Raw genomic sequence first — 19,533 nt, 5'->3', positions numbered from 1 at the left:
TACTAGCACGTAGTATGAAGTAATAAACACAATTATCACGATTATTCTGAGACCATTAACTAAGTAGGTAGGTATTATCGACTACAGATAATGTGGTCGGTGCGATTTCGAAGACATAGACTAGATATAATATGAGAAATTAACAACAAAAAACTTTGTTTATTTCTTTTTGGTTAGTGTAAGATGGGGTTTTTTGATCATAACCACGCGTCGCCAGCAGGGCGATTGTCTAAAACCTGCATCAATCATTATTACAATCTCAATTGTTCTGATTGGCTGAATTGTGCGATTCTTGTTGCAACAATGCATTGTAGCCAAAAGTGAGCGAGCATTAACATAAGCGATCGTGATATTGTAGCTGTCAAACAACCGCGGTAGAGCCACGGTATTCTGTTTTCTGACGCATTTGACCAGTTATTTAGACTTTCGTCTAGTGACAAAACGCGACGCGAGCATGACTTATATTATATTACTTCGTATGGACAGGGCCATTGAACAAACAAAATGGCACCGATTTAGTGGTGCTTAAGCACCAATACAACCTCAGTAACGTCTGGATTTCAAACGGGTCGTTCATTAGTATCTAGAGGTGGCGCTGATTTATTTGGTTCCAAAAACGTGAAAAAATTTGTTCTCTTGGACATGTCTTGTCATTTATATCGATGGACCCGAGTTGGTATTTTCAAAAATGCTATCTGTTTCACCGCTTCGCTGTCTTCTCGTGAAAGATAGAGAATTGCAAGTCCAGTAGACATTTGCCTACATTTTATTCTTGAAGTATTGTTTCGGGTGATATTTATTTTTATTAAAAAAAATAAAAATACTCAAGAAAGTATTAGGTCAAAAATATGGATATATAGACGCTAGTAACTTTTAACATAAGCAACATTACTTTAAAATTAAAACGTAAGAGCATAGTTCTTCATTATAATATCTACACCATTTCTAAAAATTATGAAAATTGGACTACATTTACGGGTAGAAAAACGTTAAAGCTTTCTGTATGAAAATTTACCGCAGACTTTGTTGATTGACCAATGTTGACTGAAGTCGGAAAAAGTTTCACTACTGTGAGTCAGTATTTATCTGTTTACTCAAACGTATCTAAAACACAATATGACGTACCTACACAAACATTCCGTATTCCTAGTAATTTTATTGATTGTAGATTCTACATACAATCTACATTGCAGTCTAATGGATAATATAGCTATCTATGTCAGTTTGTGTGATCATGTAACCTCATCACACCCAAAAAGAACAATAAAATCTTTTATCAGCTAGGTATAACTAGAAACACGATATACTATGTTGTAACTTGTAACTACGTACTATATTATTAAATTTATGATATTGTGTATATAAGTAGGTACTTATAATCAAACTGTTACTAAATAAATACATTTTGGAAATTTTAATCGGAGGAAAGTACTGAACGGATTTGCATGCAACTTTGCATGCTTATAGTTATAGTATAAGCACTTATAAGAAGTTGAAGGCATTGCTAGTGCAATGCTTTCAACTTCGTTACACTTAAAATCAGAAAGGTTCGGCCGCGTACTTGAATTTTTCAAGACGCGGACGGTGCGTGCGGCGGCCACTTTTTATCACTAAATAAGAGGAATAAGAGGTGCTTCGTCGCGCTTTGCAGTACCAGTCGACAATTTTCTTTTATAATTCACTAGCTTATGCTCGCGACTTCGTCCGCGTGGACTACACAAATTTCAAACCCCTATTTCCCCCCTTAGGAGTTGAATTTTCCAAAATCCTTTCTTAGCGGATGCCTACGTCATAGTAGCTATCTGCATGTCAAATTTCAGCCCGATCAGTCCAGTAGTTTGAGCTGTGCGTTGATAGATCAGTCAGTCAGTCAGTCACCTTTTCTTTTATTAAGATCATTATCATTAATCATAGTGAAAGTTTTATTCAAAATCCATAATGGTTGACCGGCAATATCGCAAATATCCTTGAACTCTTCTGACCCAGCGATTGACAGAATATGGCCTCATATAATTCATGTTAGCTAAATACTCGTGCCTGCATTAATTCGCACATTTTCCGTCTGTAAAAATTTCTGACGTGATCCAGTCAAGGCTTAATTGCGTCGGCTCTTGCTATATTATGAGTTATGAATTATGACGTAATGTTACTCCAAATATTAGGTATAGCAAGAGAATCTGATTGCTTTCAAGACGACAACTCGTCAAATAGTGGTTGGAAGTTGAATTAGGGACATCGACTTCGTGAAGGAGTTCATCCTTATAATAATTTAAATGTTAATCAAGAACTGCGCCTATTCGCATATTTTGCCAATGAGAATACTGTGATCTGCTAAATTATCTAACGTGATCTAGTCAACGCCTAACTGCGTCGAACCTTGCTTTAGGTATGACGTAATGTTACTCCAAATATTGTAGCATGAGAATCTAATTGCTTTAAGGACGTGGACGCGTCAAATAGTATACAATAACAAAATTGAAAGTTTATTTATGGGGGGGCATCGTCTACGTGAAGGAGTTTAGAACGGAAACCTAGCAATTGACAGAATGTCGTCCTTTTTTTGCTGACCTGAGCCTGCACTTACTCGCATATTTTGCCCTTTGCCGCTTAGATAGGGTAGGTACAACTTAAGTAAAGTTGGAAGTTAAATTATGAAGACATCGAGTACAGAAGGAGTTTATAAATACGGAAACCTTTCGTGCACCACTGAAGCTGCTCTATTATTATCTAAATCCAATAAGATTCTCAAATTCAGTCATTTTTCACAGCTTTTAGTTTATAAGTAGTTTTATTTATTACTCAGGGTAACGAGCGTAATTAAGCTATTTAGATTTACAGAAATCTATAAATTATCTCATTTTATTGTAAGCTATGTTTATTTATATTTTTCTGGCCACGTAAGTTATGTTATAGCCTAGTTATGACGTTCAATGGAATATTATGTTCGCTTGCGTGTTTTACTACTGAGATTCTGTAATAATGACTGCATACAATGGACACAATCAACAAGGACTCAATGCTAACAAGGTCAAGTAGATACTTATTATATACGAGTGAGTCTTTACTATTTAGCATCCATGATTGTAAGAACAAATTTTGAGCTGGGCTCTCACACACTTTACTGGGCTGAAGAAATCATTCAACTGGCCAAACAAATCCAACAAGAGTATTTCCAACAAGTAGGTATACTCTATCAATGAGCTTGTAATTTTTGTAGCTGTCGATTTTAAAACCAAAATCCACACAGACGATGTTGCGGTCATCATCTATCACTTAGTATGAAAAATCCGCGAAGTCAGAGGCTCCTTTAATATGTTCCCTTCCTAGTTTGTATGATTTGGGTTACTTTGTAATTTACTACTAGATAATACTTACTACATAGTAGTTACTAGGTATATCTATAGATATGTGGTAAACTAATTCGACTTACCACGCTCCTATAATGTGCATAGGGCCACGGGTTAAGTATCGTAAAATTGAAAAGATTAATTTTATATTGGTACTTTTCATTATGGACCTTTTTTACCTAGATAAATATTACATACCTACCTAATTTAGGCATCAAGAGTCATCAGTACCCTTATTATAAATGCGAAAGTGTGTTTGTTCGTTGGTTTGTCCTTGAATCACGTCGCAACAGTGCAACGGCTTGACAATGACGTGACTTTTTGCATGGGTAAAGATAAAGACCTGGAGAGTTACATAGGCTACTTTTTATCCCGGAAAATCAGAGTTCCCACGGGATTTTTAAAAAACCTAATTCCACGCGAACGAAGTCACGGGCATCAGCTAGTAACTCATAAACATATTATTGTTAGGTTCACAGTTCCACTTAATATGGAACAATTGAAACCGTCTACAAAGAGAGATTGCTAGTGAGAACAATAAATACCTAGCACCTATTTTACTGTAGTCTCTAATCTTAATACATCCAACGTAAACGATTAATCCCAGTAATTACGCGACGTATAAGCTGGTGGTTAAATCACTGTTAGATTAAACCGTGTGATTACACAGATGCTATAAAGCGTCACATAAAAGACATTAGTAGAGTGAACTAGAGTGAGGGAAGTCGTCAATAATCAGGATCAAACCGATTTGATCCTGATTATTGACGATACGTCAAATAATTGGCTGTGGCGACGTAATATCAAAGAAAAAAACCGGCCAAGTGCCAGTCAGGCTCGCGCAATGAGGGTTCCGTACTACAGTCGTATTTTTTCGACATTTTGCATGATAATTCAAAAACTATGATGCATAAAAATAAATAAAAATCTGTTTTAGAATGTACAGGTGAAGACCTTTCATATGATACCCCACTTGATATAGTCACTCACTTCGAAAGTTGAAAATACTAATTATTAGTTCATGACCACAATTTAATTTTTTTTGTGTGATCTAACCCTAAATTCACGGTTTTCAGATTTTTCCCCAAATGTCAGCTATAAGATCTACCTACCTGCCAAATTTCATGATTCTAGGTCAACGGGAAGTACCCTGTAGATTTCTTGACAGACAGACGGACAGACAGACAGACAACAAAGTGATCCTATAAGGGGTTTTTCCTTTTGAGGTACGGAACCCTAAAAATAGGGCTACTCTAAGACTACCTGCGTCAAATGTAAGAACATTCAAATACCTTCATTCCTAATTATACGTACCTACGTCGTACTGGCACAGAATATGTACAGGGATACATGACCTAAGTTTTTTACAGTCGCCATTTCCCACTCTCAGGTCAGCTTTCAGTAGATAGACAGTTTGTAATGTAAAACTTTAAAAATTAATCAGGCATAGTAGTGCTTCCATAGAGATTGTAAACACCTACAGTGTGATGTTTATATTCAAGTGCATAGGTATTGTAGAGTCATAATAATTGTTGTTATCACGAATTGCACGTATCGCACATTGGCAACGTAGGGGTCATATTTATATATAACATAACTCACTTCTTTAGGTGCTTGTTAAGTAGGTACTTATGGAACACTTTAATACTTAATACTTAGAGGCCAAAAATTTCAGAACATACAGTGTATGTTATGTTGTTATTGTGTCTATAGTTAGCTAAGCTTTACAAATCCCATGATCTCAATAATTAATTATGTTTAAGAGTTGTTCTTAATTTCTTAAAAGCAGAAAGAAATAAAATATCACTTGCTTTAACGGTGCTTAAACCTGCATACCCGAGAGTTCTCAATAATGTTCTCAAAGGCATGTGAAGTCTGTCAATCCGCACATGGCCAGCGTGGTGGACTATGGCTAAACCCTTCTCATTTTGAGAGGAGACCAGTGCTCAGTAGTGAGCCGGCGATGAGTTGATCATGATTCATGATAATGATGAAGAGTTGTTAATTTGAACAGCATTAAGGAATCATTCTTTCGCGTTCAATCACTTTAAACCGTCAATCATCACGTGCCCATTCGAGCCATTACGTCGTTATTTTCCGAAGAGCACTTGTCGGCCGTGCTACACTACGACAATATCAAGCAACGCATCTCAATTCTGCCAATCAACTTAAATTGTCTCATTAGGAACTGCTTGCCTCGTTTCTAGGCGGAGGCAATACTTACCTACTTTAATTTACGGCTCGCTCTCGTGTCCGTTCTATTGGCCATGATTTTTTTTCTATTCTATTTGTGGGATTGCTCTACAACCAACTTTACTTTCAGAGCTCATTTGAAACATGAACGTAATTTCAAATGATTCTTTCTGCTTTCATTTATACATTACTATACAATAGTTTACGTGAGTTTACCACCTAAGCTTAGTTTTATATATTCGAAGTTAGAAAACGAAGGGATATTCTACTACAGACAAAGCTACAAAAGTTACATAATATATTACTGGCATTTATCTGAAGACGTATAAAATGGCATAATGAAATCAAAGTTCTGCTTCTAAAAAATCAGAACCAAACTTTGTTTGTAGGAGCGAGTGACGGAGAGTCCTCTGTGGGGCTTGGATTGTAGTAATAAAATGATGTGTTTTTTTTGTGTAGTGGTAGTTTATGGGGCTAGATTTCATTATTAAAGAGAATAATTTAAAAAATCATTATCACAATCACATCACAATGCCTAAACGACAATTTAAAAAAAAATTAACATTAACATAAAAAATATTTTCCAGTAGAAATTACTCTATTTTTATGTTAAAAAATTGAAAAATATTTGTCGTTTATGCATTGTGTGTGTGTGTGTGTGTGTGTGTGTAGCTTTCCGTAAAGCGTGACGTTAATAATTAATTATGTTAAGAATAAATAAGATCATGATTTTTCTTAATTATTCTCTTTAATAATTAATTCTAGCCCCATAAACTACCACTATCAAAATCACATCATTTTAGTATTACTACAGTCCAAGACCCAATTATTCAACCATAGAATAACAAATGAAATGCCGATGCTATAATCGTTACACCAGAAACATGATAAATATGAGAACAATTTGTGGCCTGTGGTTTTCAAAGTCACTTAATTAACAATTATTTACCTATTCGTTTACTAATGCAAACGGTTAAACTGTGCATTGTTGATCGAAGGTTCTGAAAGACTATTATTACGATAAGCTACTTGTTACTTGAAGGTATGTGTGTGCTAAAATCCATTGCAGCCAGGTCACAATGTTTTGTAGTTCAAAATAAACATAATACATATTAAGAATTTTTAAAACATGCACCGTCCACACACCTATTAATACTTTTAACTTGTACACTAATATCATTTTTATTTTTATTTGCTTCATTAACCAGAAAAGGCATAGTTCTTCCATTTAAATCTAATTTTAGAAGTTATCAATTTATCATAATACACTTTTAATTGAAATATAACGCAAAACTGATGATCTGTAGCGTGGACCATAATATAACCGGACTTAATATACCTAACTGGCACCTAAGCAATCGATCGGTTTGTTAAAGTCTGGATTTAGGCATGGTTTCAGATGGACGCATCTATTTTAGCTCGAACACAAATGATGTTGTACGTCGATGTAATTTTTTGAAAAACAGACAGTTAATTGCCCGTAGTAGGTACCTATAATATGCCTGTTTCTTGTTTCGTTGTCGTTCATCGTTATTTGCAGTGGTTTTTAGGGTTCCGTACCAAAGCGGTAAAAACGATCTCTTGTGGTAAGTCCGTCCGTCCATGTGTGACACCTGCTTATTTCAGTAACTACTAATGCCACCAACTACCGGAAAAAAACCGGCCAAGTGCGAGTTAGACTCGCCTAGTAGGTACCCTATATGTTTCTTGATAGACAGACAGACAAACAATAAAGTGATCCTATAAAGGTTCCGTTTTTCCTTTTGACGTACGAAACCCTAAAAAGTATTACCCACTAGCTTAATAGCATAATACTAAAATTTTAAAAATGTATAATTTAGTGCCACTTCAGTCACCTACCTACGTAAGTAAGTAATATTGGTTTTAATTGTTCCAGGAAAGTGAAGTGCAAAGTTGGACCGCAGGATGCCGATCGCACCGCGCGGCCCTCCGCACGACATAATACCACCCTACTGCCTGCAACACCATAGGAGACCGATCGCAACCCTCAAGTGGCCTTAAATTATTTTAAAGTGTAACTTTTATACGCCTGTTTTACACCGACCTAATAAGTATAAGTACACAGTGTTTAGTGTTAAGTGTCGCGCGCGAGTGTAAGTGTGTATGTGTGTCGATGGTGCGGCCGACATGGGAAAGTCCTCGGCGAGAACACATGGCCAAGGTAAGTCCTATGCTTTATACAGTGAGCCATTCTCACGGTTAAAAACCTGTCCTCTCTAAGGTCACCCTTGGACATTGTTACAAACTCAAAATCGAGAAACATAATAATTTAACTGTGAAGTAATAACATAGTAGGTAGTTATTACCAGGTATTACTAGTGATTGTGGGAGACGACACATTTTTGTACTTTCTATATTTTTTGATTAATTTGTTTGAGGATACCTAACTGCAAAAACTTAATTTACCCAAAAGATAAGTCCGAATGTTGTATAATTTGTTGCGATTAATAGGTATTTAGTAAGTACTTACTAAGGTTGGCAGCACTGCGAAATGCCGCACGATTTTTTCCGCAGAATTCTGTAACATAGGTAGTGGTAGTTGGTACACAGAAAATCTCTGTTTTGAACCGACTTCAAAAAAAGGAGGTTCTCAATTCGTCGGAAGCTTTTTTTTTTTTTTTATAAATAAGTCACTATTTTATCAATAGCTTAACAAAGTAAATAGTGAGAATAATTTTAATAATTTGCTAGGTTATGAATTATGATATAATCGTAACCATCCTTTCGGGCATTATGCGCTCGAAAGGATGTTACCTATGTGAGACAAACTCGGAATCGTCAATGCTCGTACGTGAAGAGAATTCTTCTCTCACTTGTCATACCTTTACCTTTGCTGGTCATTTCGTTTGCTCTGGCCAGCACTGTTGACATAGACTTGAGAAGCCAACATTGAGTGAGCACTTATCTATTCCCTCGCACTCAAGTCCTTAACCTTTAGTTCCCTTCTCGTCGGCTTTGTCATTGCGTAAGTTGGCTCTAGCCGGCATTATCAACATACGTAATTACGTAGATAAAAAAATGAATATTTGAAAAGAACCGGTCGAAATGTATAAAAATTGAAATACATACTAATTTCCAAAAAAAAAGCAGATAACCATAACTCCTTTGTAAATATACCTACTACAAACGTATTGACTGAAAGAAATCGGGATAGCAAAATAGCCCGAATATCTAAACTAAAATGGCAAAACACAAAGCAAGCGTTGTCGCAGTTTTCAAGTATGGCTCATTGTAGCTTCGCCTATTCATCAATGCAGCAAAATATGAGAAAGCAGCTAACAGAGCGAAATATTATGCCTACCCGTCGCGTCGCGTCGGTCGCCTGGATTTCATGGGACGCATAGTTGCATTGCGCTGATCTAAGCATGAAACAGCAAGACGTGCATATAGTGCTAACACCCATATAATCTCAATATACTAGCTACTTGATTACTCGTAACTTCTTTAGTGTAGATTGTAGAACGCGATATTTTTTATGATTTTCCTGCACTAAAAACCATGCAATAATGCATTATTGGATGCTTCTTTTTATTTACAGTATGTACTTCTCCTTCTAAAGGTCGATGTAGGTATGTACATTATTTTCCGTCGCGTAGGTACTGTAAGAACCTACTTACTACATCTTTTTATATTACAAGTTTTACAAACTCAGCGTCACTCAGTAGGCGATAGAGAAATATATCATCGTCATAAACATACGTCAAATGTTAATGACGTCACATCTATATATTTCATACAGCTCCCTCTAAGCGAGCGTTTTGACGTTTGGTAAAAAGTTGCTGATTTGACTAGTTAGGCATCATCCCTAATGAGTTACTAACCGACATAGGTTAATGAGTTGCAAAGCTGAAGTGGCAATGGGCAGGGCACATAGTTTGAAAAATCGATAGACGTTGTGTTTCCAAGATGCTAGAATGGCGAACTCGCACCGGAAAGTGCAGCGTTAGCAAACCCGTGGGGGGTTTGGTGGGCAGACGACATCAAACGAGTCGAAGGGAGCCGCCGCGCTGGAATCAGACGGTACAAGACCAGCGAGTGGAAGTCCCTACAAGATACCTATGTCAAGTAGCGGACGTTTATCAGTTGATTAGATGATGATGATGTTATTTACAAAGTACGCACGCTGAATGGTGGGCCCGTTGCATTCGTGCATACTTCACTGCGATCTCAGAGGCTTTACCAGCAATGGTGTCCATTGTTTTGTGTAGGTTTACATCCTCCTCGATGTCTTAGGCGAAACGACCTTTTAGGATGCCGTAGTAAAACAAGCTGGAGAAGTATATTTTATTAATTAAATCAAATAGGTATTAATTGATTGAAATTAATGTTGACAGTGTATTTAATTACCTATCAGATGATGCCTAATACTGTTCTCTTTCTATTGATAAAATATTGTTTTACTTAAAAGTTGTTTTACGTAGCATTAAGTGCGATTTCTTTTTGACGTTGAAGTCTTCTCTCTACTCTTACTACTCTACATTCACAAATCCGCTATTGTAGAAATAATAAAAGTTAGTAAAGAGAAAATTAGTACTTATCTCTTGTAAGTTGGAACTGTTAACACTGAAATGGGAAAGGCAACACCGAAAGATGGATGCGCGCGCCGGTGCGAGGGCGCTAGCGTGTTCCGCGGAGGAGTATCGGCGCCGCGGTGTGTCGAAGCGCGCGCGTGGTGCGCGTCGTGAGTTGCGGATCGTGTGGCGCGCGGTTCGTGGGTTTATCTCGGTGAAACCGGGGTGGCCGCGCGGAGTGTCCCGCGGCATGGCGCGGCGGTAGCGGCGCGGATGAGCGCGCGCTCGGAGGCGGTCGAGCTGGAGGTGCTGGGCGCGGAGGGCGGCGAAGCGCGCGTGCCGCCGCGCCCGCTGCGCCTCTCTCTCCTCGAGCTGCTCGGCAAGCTGGTGCGCCGCGACCAGCCCGCCGCGCCGCGCCGTCGCTCCAGGCACAACCATCGCTTCCGAACCTTCGTATCTTGCGGTCCGTATTTCAGAAACTTCCGATGCATCACAATATAATTACTCTTTATGCGCTACTCTCAGTATGTCGTATTATGGACAGTATTCACATATATTTAGTTCACGACTTTGTTAAACGATTTTTTTTTGTTAATGGTGAGATTGTCATGGTAAAATAATATCCCGGAAATATTGCAGAATGAGCAAGGTCGTAGTCGGCCGCCCCCGCATCGGTCAACGGCCGGCCGGGGCGGCGCGGCGCGGCCGGCGGCGCGGCGCTGTAGAGTTTCGTGCATGACCCCGCGTGCTCACTTGTTATCGATTATTATCTGTCAATATTTTGTTGCCTTTAATCCACTTTTTACTTTAAAACCCACTGGCCAAATTATTTTCAGTATATCTGTAGTAATCACCTACCTGCTTGCTACCAGTACCAGTAGTAAAAACCTGCAAAGTTACAGGGAGCACTTTTTATTTTCTTAATACATAAGTAAAGGTGTACATAAGAATAGTATTCTTTCGCTGTTCTTATAGTTGCGTTGTAGTAGGTAGTTATACTACATGAAAATGCAAAATACGTTCGTGAACAAATCAGACAAATTGTTGCCCCGTCTTCACTCGGGTGAAATTTATGAAATCGGTTAAAAACCGACTTCAAAAAAAGGAGGAGGTTCTCAATTCGTCGGAATCTTTTTTTTTTTTTTTATTATTAGTTGGGGTTGTTATAGCAACGTTGACCCAAATCGATAAATGGATGGGTGACCGACATTTGTACTTTGGAGGAATATCTCGCATCGTCGGTCCCGATGAGTATCACTAACATGATAACATTAATAATAAAATCTTTAAATATATGAGTTGAATTCGTACTCTTAGTCCAGTCGTATGCGAGAGGGTATGGACTATGGAGTATGGAAGCCCACTGCATAATTGTTCCAAGAAAAAGCCCGGCTAGCGGTCAAGAGTCTCAAGACCCTCCAAACTTAAATCAATAATCTTGATGTCTCCACATCCTTCTGGGTACTAAAGACCAAGTCTGCTGAAGGAAGTATTTTGTTCACGAAACGCCGACTATAATTGTCATATTACATAACTAAATCTAACTAATTGGAAATGCTTAAATCTCCGTTTAGAGATAACAATTTCGAATGTTACTTAATTTATTATTACTTTGTAACTACGATTTTGGTACATGAAAAAAATAATAGTAAAAGTAGTGTATCGTAGGTTAACAGTCACACACAGTCCGGAAAAAATGTCTACAGTGTTTAGTTGAAAAACTCTTAATTTCCGCGGTGCTGCTAAAATTAATAAACAGTTTGCGTTTATTATCACAAGGTGATACAAAAGATTAGCAAGATTATACGCTCGAGCGTACAATTTTCGTTATGAATAATGACTGTGTTAGTTTATTTAATAAGGAACTGGCAAAAATTTGGTTCCCACGGGATTTTTAAAAAACCTAAATCCATGCGGACGAAGTCGCGGGCATCATCTAGTATTGATAATAAAGCTTCTACAAAATGCATTTAAAGTTCAGAAATTGTCTAGTTAATTTGATCATACAAAGATATTTCGCGTGATGCTGCTAAACAATGCTAAATATAACTAACGAACAGTTATTATTACGCCCTTTATCATCTTATTAGCAAGCTGTGATTTCATGACTTGAATGGTTTATATTTTGGAGAATTGTTATAGGCACTATATTTTAGGCTTTGCAAGTGGTGTGGATTCCTACTAATAAAACATACTAAGTAACGGTAAGTTTTTCAACCGTAAGTAACTTAAACTTGATAAAGTTGTGGGGAATGCGGTTCCGTAACAAAGTTCCCGAAAACTTTAAGGTTAAATTAGTAAGACTAATTAGGTAGTGTAAGACTATTTCCGGTAACTGTGGTTTTATTTTACTAAGATTTTTACTTTTTAGGGTTCCGTACTTCAAAGGGATAAAAACAACCCTTATATGATCACTTTGCTGTCGTAGTGATCCTATACGGGTTCCGTTTTTCCTTTTGAGGTACGGAACCCTAATAAAACACAAAGGTTCTTCTCCTGTTAAGTAGACCTCTTGTAACCGGGTCCTCATTCGTAGAATACGACGATATTTTATGAACATCATAATATAATGTTAGCATGGGAATTTCCGTCAGGAATTGGATCCATTTTTCAAATACATACATAGTTCCATTTTTCAATAGAGGGTTGGAGTTTACCATCCTCCAACCCTCCACTTACACACAAACTCAAAATTCCTTCTTTCCATTTTCTAATATTTGTGTAGATTCTGTGTTAGCCTTCGATAAAGAATATCGGTGATGGTAGCGGATATTGCAACATTAAAAGTTGAATAATTTTATTATTGTTAAAATCGTTAGGTAGGTATAGCTGTAGTACGCGACAGGTTGAGATAGCAATTGGGAAGGTAACGGCCCGCACACCGGCACTGGCACAGACCTCACGCGGGCAAGCGCGTGTGACGTGCGGGTGTGCGGGGCGCCCCGCCTCATACCCCGATTGTCATCTCAACCTGTCGCGGACTATAGTAATGCGTGGGTGTGGTATGACCAGTGTGTGACACATTTTACTCTTTGCAAAGAATGACGTAACACTTCACGTACTTTGAGTTTTTCAAGCCATCGTTAACTCTATACTTATCTATGAGTACCTCTTTGTTCTTACTTCACCTAGTGCGACGGTCACTATCGAATATCTATTCAGCTCTATAGTAAATCTAAATTACTCGCATATCACTTGATTCAAACAACGTTAAAGTTGTTAAACTCGTGATAGTTACATTGGAAGTTATGAATGGGAACAAATCAATGTGGTGGCGCCACCTGTTAGTACCTTTGGATAAACATAATTTGACAAGGTGTTCATGATTATTTTATCTACCTACCCTCCATTTTCCCCTTCGTGCACTTTTGCCTATGTTCGTGGTGTCAAATACAACGCCACGACGCCAGTATGTTCTGCGTGCTCCGCGAGACGCCCCGTTGACAATTGAGTCGCGTCCTCGTGTTCATACAACCCAATAAGGAAGGTGAATCCGTGTTCGCCGCTGTTCGTCTGAAGATACGCCCCAAAGTGTCCCGTGAAGTGAATTGTGCATTTGAGAGATACCCCTGAGTGCTTGTGCTGAGCCTGTTCCTGCTGGCAGACCGTCGAGGTTAGTGCACGAATCCTTTGTCCTTCATTTGCCCCTTTTCACCTGCGTGGACACCTTCTAAATTCTAAACAACCCGCATACAGTCCACTCCAGCTTTCGCTGTCGAAGGTGGACAGTGGCCCACGAATTTACACCATTCTTTGTGGTACCGTTCGAGCCGGATTCTCGAACTTTGTTTCGTCAACTACGTGGCGACTGCGATCTAATACTGATCCATCCCTCTGGTTTGGCTTAACAAACGCACCCGCCCTTATTAGGATTGTCTAATAAGTGTATTTTATATTATATTACCTATATATTTTATACCGCGTAGCATAATATTTGTCACGCATTTATTACGAACGTATATCGTACCTACGCCACAATAATTGAGTTGTAGGCATCCCCCATACATATTAATTATATATTTGTATAATTTAATAACATATATTGCATATTTATTAAATAATTACTCATAATATTTCGTATCGTAAGTCGCGACCGACCTACCTACATTTACGGTCGGCTCGTGCGACGACGTTAGCCGCTTAGTTCATTAACAAGCGTTATCACCCCGGTTTACGCGTCGAATTAATTTATTTGTGTTGATTAACATGGCGGACAAAAATAAAGGTTTAGGAACCGCTTCCTCAATTCCAAAAGATAGGGAGTTAACATTATTGGAGGCTAAACGAAATGTTATTTTCCAAAGAATACAAAATATTTATGATTCTTTGAAAAACGTACATACAGACGCAAGCGTAAAGGAAGGTTTTCTTAGCTCGGTCGTCACATTAGATACGCTTCGTACTGAGTTTCAAAATCTTTTAGATCAGTATAATGACCGTTTGTTAACGATTGATCCTAATGCGACACCTCAATATTATAGCTTAATTTCCTTTGACGATTTGTATGGCCACATTAAATTAGTGCATTCACAAATTAGCCCTCAAACTCAAAGCAAAGAAGCATCATTACGTAAAAACAAGCCGACTTTGCCGCCTATCGAATTGAGGTCATTTGATGGTGATATTCTGTCATGGCCTTTATTTTATGCCAATTTTAAATCGACTATACACGATAATACAACTCTCACTGATTCAGAGAGGATGTATTATCTGCTCGGTAAACTGACGGGGAAGGCACTTAGCGCGTGCTCAGGAATTACACCCTGTGCCGAAAATTATTCTTTGTTGTTACAAACTCTCATAGACAAATATGACGACAAAAGAATGATAGCTGCTACTTATTTAGATCAGCTATTAGAATTTAAATCTATAAGTGCCTCTGCGGATAACTTCGATTTATTTATGGAAAAGTTCGTGGCAGCCTATAGGGGCCTTAAAAATCTTAAGCTACCCGATTTAACGGATTTTATGGTATTACATATCGCGCTTAAGAACTTAGATTCCGATTCTATACATAATTTCGAACGGTTAGGTGATTCGTCTTCGATACCTACCTTCGAAGATTTAGTTAATTTTATTAAAAACCAATCTAAAATAATGCAGCGCTCGTCCCCAGCGTCTGCGAGCAGTAACGCAAAGAAAGTTGTCGATCGTGGAAGCGCGGCTAATAAGAAAAATACTTCTTCTCAAAAACTCGCCTTTGTGACCACGGTTGACAATAATCAACCCACAGTTAAATGTTTGTGCGATAATATAACTCATCCACAGTTATTTAAATGTCCGCGTTTTATACAAGCTTCTCCAGAAGAACGCTTCAAATTGGTTAAGGAATGTAATGCGTGTGTAAATTGCCTTAGTATTAAGCACAGCCAAGTTTCGCGCTGTAATTCAAATACGAATTGCAAGAAGTGTAACCTAAGACACTCGACCTGGCTCCATATTACTGGGTCAGATTCGAACCCCGCTACCTCCAGTAGCATGCCCGACTCATTAACCACTGAGCCGCTAGGCACCGCGCCCGCCGCGCCGAGCGATGCGCAGGCGCCGCCGGTACAGTCAGTGCGCCCGGACCCCGCAACCACTAGAACGGGTCCGACGGTTACGTTGAATGAGAGCGTTGTATTATGTACGAGATCCATTGCCGCGTCGCATACATCGCGTAGTGAAAGTTCCTCCGAACCTCGCATGCAATGTAATATGCCTACTTCGGTTTTACTCGCGACGGCTCAAGTAATAGTTTACGATAGTGAGGGAAACACTCACCTATTACGCTGTTTATTAGATACAGCGGCCGAAGCGAACTTCATCTCAGCTGATTGTTGTACGCGCTTGAATATTCTCCAAAATGATACCCTAAACACAATTGTTAAGGGTTTCGGTGGCTCAGAAAAACCTATAACTAAGTCGGTGTCATTGCAATTGCATTCAAAATATAATACGAATATTAAATTCGATATTTCAGCACTGGTTGTAGATCAAATAACTGAAAACTTGCCTTCGTCGCTTATTGATAAGGATGCGCTCTCGCATTTAAGTAATTTACACCTCGCGGACGATGCATTCGCTAGTCCAAGCCCTATTGACATTCTAATAGGGTCTTCACTTTTCCCGCATTTATTGCTTCCAGGCGTCGTGCTCGGAAAATGCTCTGAGCCTTCTGCCATACATACGGTTCTCGGCTACGTTCTCATGGGTTCTGCACCTACGCTGAGGCCCACTCGTGCTCAGTCAACTACGACTGCTTGCCTCGCCTTAGTGCGTAGTCCGTCGACTGCCACTAGTAACAATGTAAATAATCTTCAGGAGCTTACCTGCGCGTGCGCGTCCGTTCAAGGTTCCGTTGGCCATGAATGCGAAAGATTATGTAGCACTATCACTGCACGAGTTCCCGTCGGTGATAGTTATTCAGTGACATTACCTTTCCGCAAAAATGTTTTCGCGATGGGTAATTCATCCAAACATACATTCAAACACCTGTTGTGTTCACCGCGTAAACCCAAAGCCTCCTCCCAGCTGAGGTTGGCTTATAACGAAGTTTATCGCGAATACTTACGGAATAATTGCATTCCACTTGCACCTCGCGTCGAGTCTGATCGTTCACTTATACCGACTTATTTGTTTCGGCATCATGACGTCATCCGCGAGGACAAATCTAACGCGACCAAGTTGCATGTCGCTTCTGATGTCGCCGGTACGCTTAGCAGCTTAGCTATTCGTTTCGTATTGCTCCATGAGCCTCAGCGTACATCACCCGCAACATCCCAGCTGCCAATTAAGGAACTGGATGGTATCTCTGTACCTGAAGTACCAGGACAGAAACTTCTTTCGGGCAAACTCTTGCCCAAGCGTGAAAAACACTTACGAGCTAGACTACAACTTCTTTTGTCTGCACTCAGACCTAAGTTTCATACGCTAACCGATCGACGTTTAATATTAACTCGCGGTAAAAATAAGTGTAACACGCGCGTTAAATTAAAACTGCGTCTTCTAGCAGCTGATCGGCCGAGTAGCAAGGGCCCGCTCGCTATTAAAGTTATTGTGCATACAGGCTGCAATTACGCAGGCCCTGTGACATACACACGAGCAAGGCATTGCGGCGCTCGTAGGCATAAAGCTCATTCACACAGTTTTACCTACCGGACTAATCGCGAGATTGACATTGAAATCGTTACGGATTTCATTACGAGCTGCCTTCGTAACGCTATAGGAACTCGATCCTATCGCAATAAACCTCTTAACTTTACATTTAAAAATTATCGCTCGCGCTTTAAGAAGTCACTTGAAATTCATATTTCGCGCAAATTAGAACCTCCTGCTTTCCAATGTTACATTGAGTGTCGGGAAAGCTTAGTCAAAATAATTAAATTTCAGCGGTTCAAAGTAATTGGCCGACAACTTTTGTCTTGCGAGTTACAAAATACTGTCCTCGTACAGATAGACTGTTTAATCATTTCACCACTGCTTCCTAAGCTTGGCTCAATTACTGCTGAACCGATAGCATCGGTGCCTGGTTATCTTTTACTCGCCTCTTTTGTGACGTCGTTACGCAAACCAGGCGATGATTCCAATTACTTTAATTTGGGCCATTCGTTTATAAATAAAATTGCCCTATACATTTGGAAGCGATGGATAGGTGTTGTAGACAGGATCCATCGTTTTAACAACGGTGTAGCTCATATAGCTTCTATCAGGCCGGCTAGGAAGACTTTCCTACGTTTGGCAGTTCTTACCTAATCGTTGAGCCGTTCTTTTACTTTAGTTTAGGTTAGATTAGGTAAGGATAGTTAATAATTATTATTTCAATTTATAAATTAAATGTTATCGCTATGTATATTTAGCATATGTTTATGTATGATATATCGCCTATTTATACATACAGTTTTTACTGCTTGCTGAAAGCAGCCCGCTATTTGAGGAAATATTATTTTTCTTAAAGGCAACCCTTTAAGGGCGGGGGAATGGTGGCGCCACCTGTTAGTACCTTTGGATAAACATAATTTGACAAGGTGTTCATGATTATTTTATCTACCTACCCTCCATTTTCCCCTTCGTGCACTTTTGCCTATGTTCGTGGTGTCAAATACAACGCCACGACGCCAGTATGTTCTGCGTGCTCCGCGAGACGCCCCGTTGACAATTGAGTCGCGTCCTCGTGTTCATACAACCCAATAAGGAAGGTGAATCCGTGTTCGCCGCTGTTCGTCTGAAGATACGCCCCAAAGTGTCCCGTGAAGTGAATTGTGCATTTGAGAGATACCCCTGAGTGCTTGTGCTGAGCCTGTTCCTGCTGGCAGACCGTCGAGGTTAGTGCACGAATCCTTTGTCCTTCATTTGCCCCTTTTCACCTGCGTGGACACCTTCTAAATTCTAAACAACCCGCATACAGTCCACTCCAGCTTTCGCTGTCGAAGGTGGACAGTGGCCCACGAATTTACACCACAATGTATAGTTGAATTAATGGGTGAAAGGGTGTATGAGTGAAACACCCCTGAAAACGTTATTATTACTAACCACGAAGTGGAGAGCAAATCGATCGGCGTCTCTGCGGCGCCCGCCGCGCCTAGACGGTCCTTATGGGGTATACTTACCGATGTCTGCTTAGTACACACTTCAAATCCGCCCTTAACGTTTCCATTTGAACTGCTCAAGTGGAAAGTTCAACAACATGGTAACTGGTTCTTCCAAAATTGCAACCAATAAGTAGGTATATTACCTGCAATCTGTATACTCTGGTATTGTATAGAATACCTAAGCATTCCATAAAATACCTAAAACTATCAGGCAATGTATTAATTATTTCATACTTTGCCTTAGGCGTTCTATACAATTCCCAAACAGCAATATGAAAGTAGTATGAAATTCGGGATGAATATTCTCCGTTTTATTTTTATTTTTATTAATTTATTTTATTTCCACACAAACAGAAAAAACACTTACAATATTGGTTTCTTCGTGCTCGTAAGCGCTTGGCGGCTTGTCTGAGCACTGCACATTCCTCTGTAGTCTTATACTTACATAGGTACATACTATACATACTATTATGAACAAATGTAGGTAGGTAGTTTTAAAATAAAATATGTCCGCGTATACTAGCTTCAATTTCTGCATACGAGTTGGACCTCGCCACGCCAAAATGTACCATGCCACACAGCATCGATCTCGATAAAATGACTTGACGGTATATAGCGATAAAATTCATTCTCCCGAGACCAACGCAATGCGGCCCGGCTCACTTCGGCATAGCTCGGTCCAATATACTGGATAACGCGATCAGTAACTTTTGCGTGAAAGAGTAACAAACACACACACACATACTTTCGCACGGTGCGTAACGGCTGCCGATGCCATACATTTTCTGAAAATGCATGGCATCGGTCGCACTGACGTGGGAGGCTCAGAAGCGGCGCCATACGTTTTCATACTGGTTAATATTGGCATATTATCGCGTCAGTCGCAGCGTG

General features: G+C 39.4%; 1 protein-coding gene across 5 annotated transcripts in view; it reads left to right on the top strand.

The window, feature by feature from the left end:
- ATP8B (ATPase phospholipid transporting 8B) overlaps positions 1-19,533 on the top strand; it is a 71,789-nt gene that overhangs the window by 19,371 nt on the left and 32,885 nt on the right. For 2 of the 5 annotated variants that reach the window (XM_069504274.1, XM_034977483.2), the window contains one exon: positions 7,438-7,722. In XM_069504274.1, the coding sequence (XP_069360375.1) occupies positions 7,665-7,722 (58 nt within the window). In that variant the 5' untranslated portion in view covers positions 7,438-7,664. Of the gene's footprint in view, positions 1-7,437; positions 7,723-10,214; positions 10,536-19,533 lie in introns of those variants that run through there. The other 3 variants (XM_034977484.2, XM_034977482.2, XM_034977481.2) reach the window with 2 other exon arrangements.

This window comes from Maniola hyperantus, chromosome 17 (genome assembly GCF_902806685.2).
Source record: "Maniola hyperantus chromosome 17, iAphHyp1.2, whole genome shotgun sequence".
Lineage (NCBI taxonomy): Eukaryota > Metazoa > Arthropoda > Insecta > Lepidoptera > Nymphalidae > Maniola > Maniola hyperantus.
The sequence above is the reverse complement of the archived record's forward strand: the minus strand, read 5'-3'. Positions and strand labels throughout refer to the sequence as shown.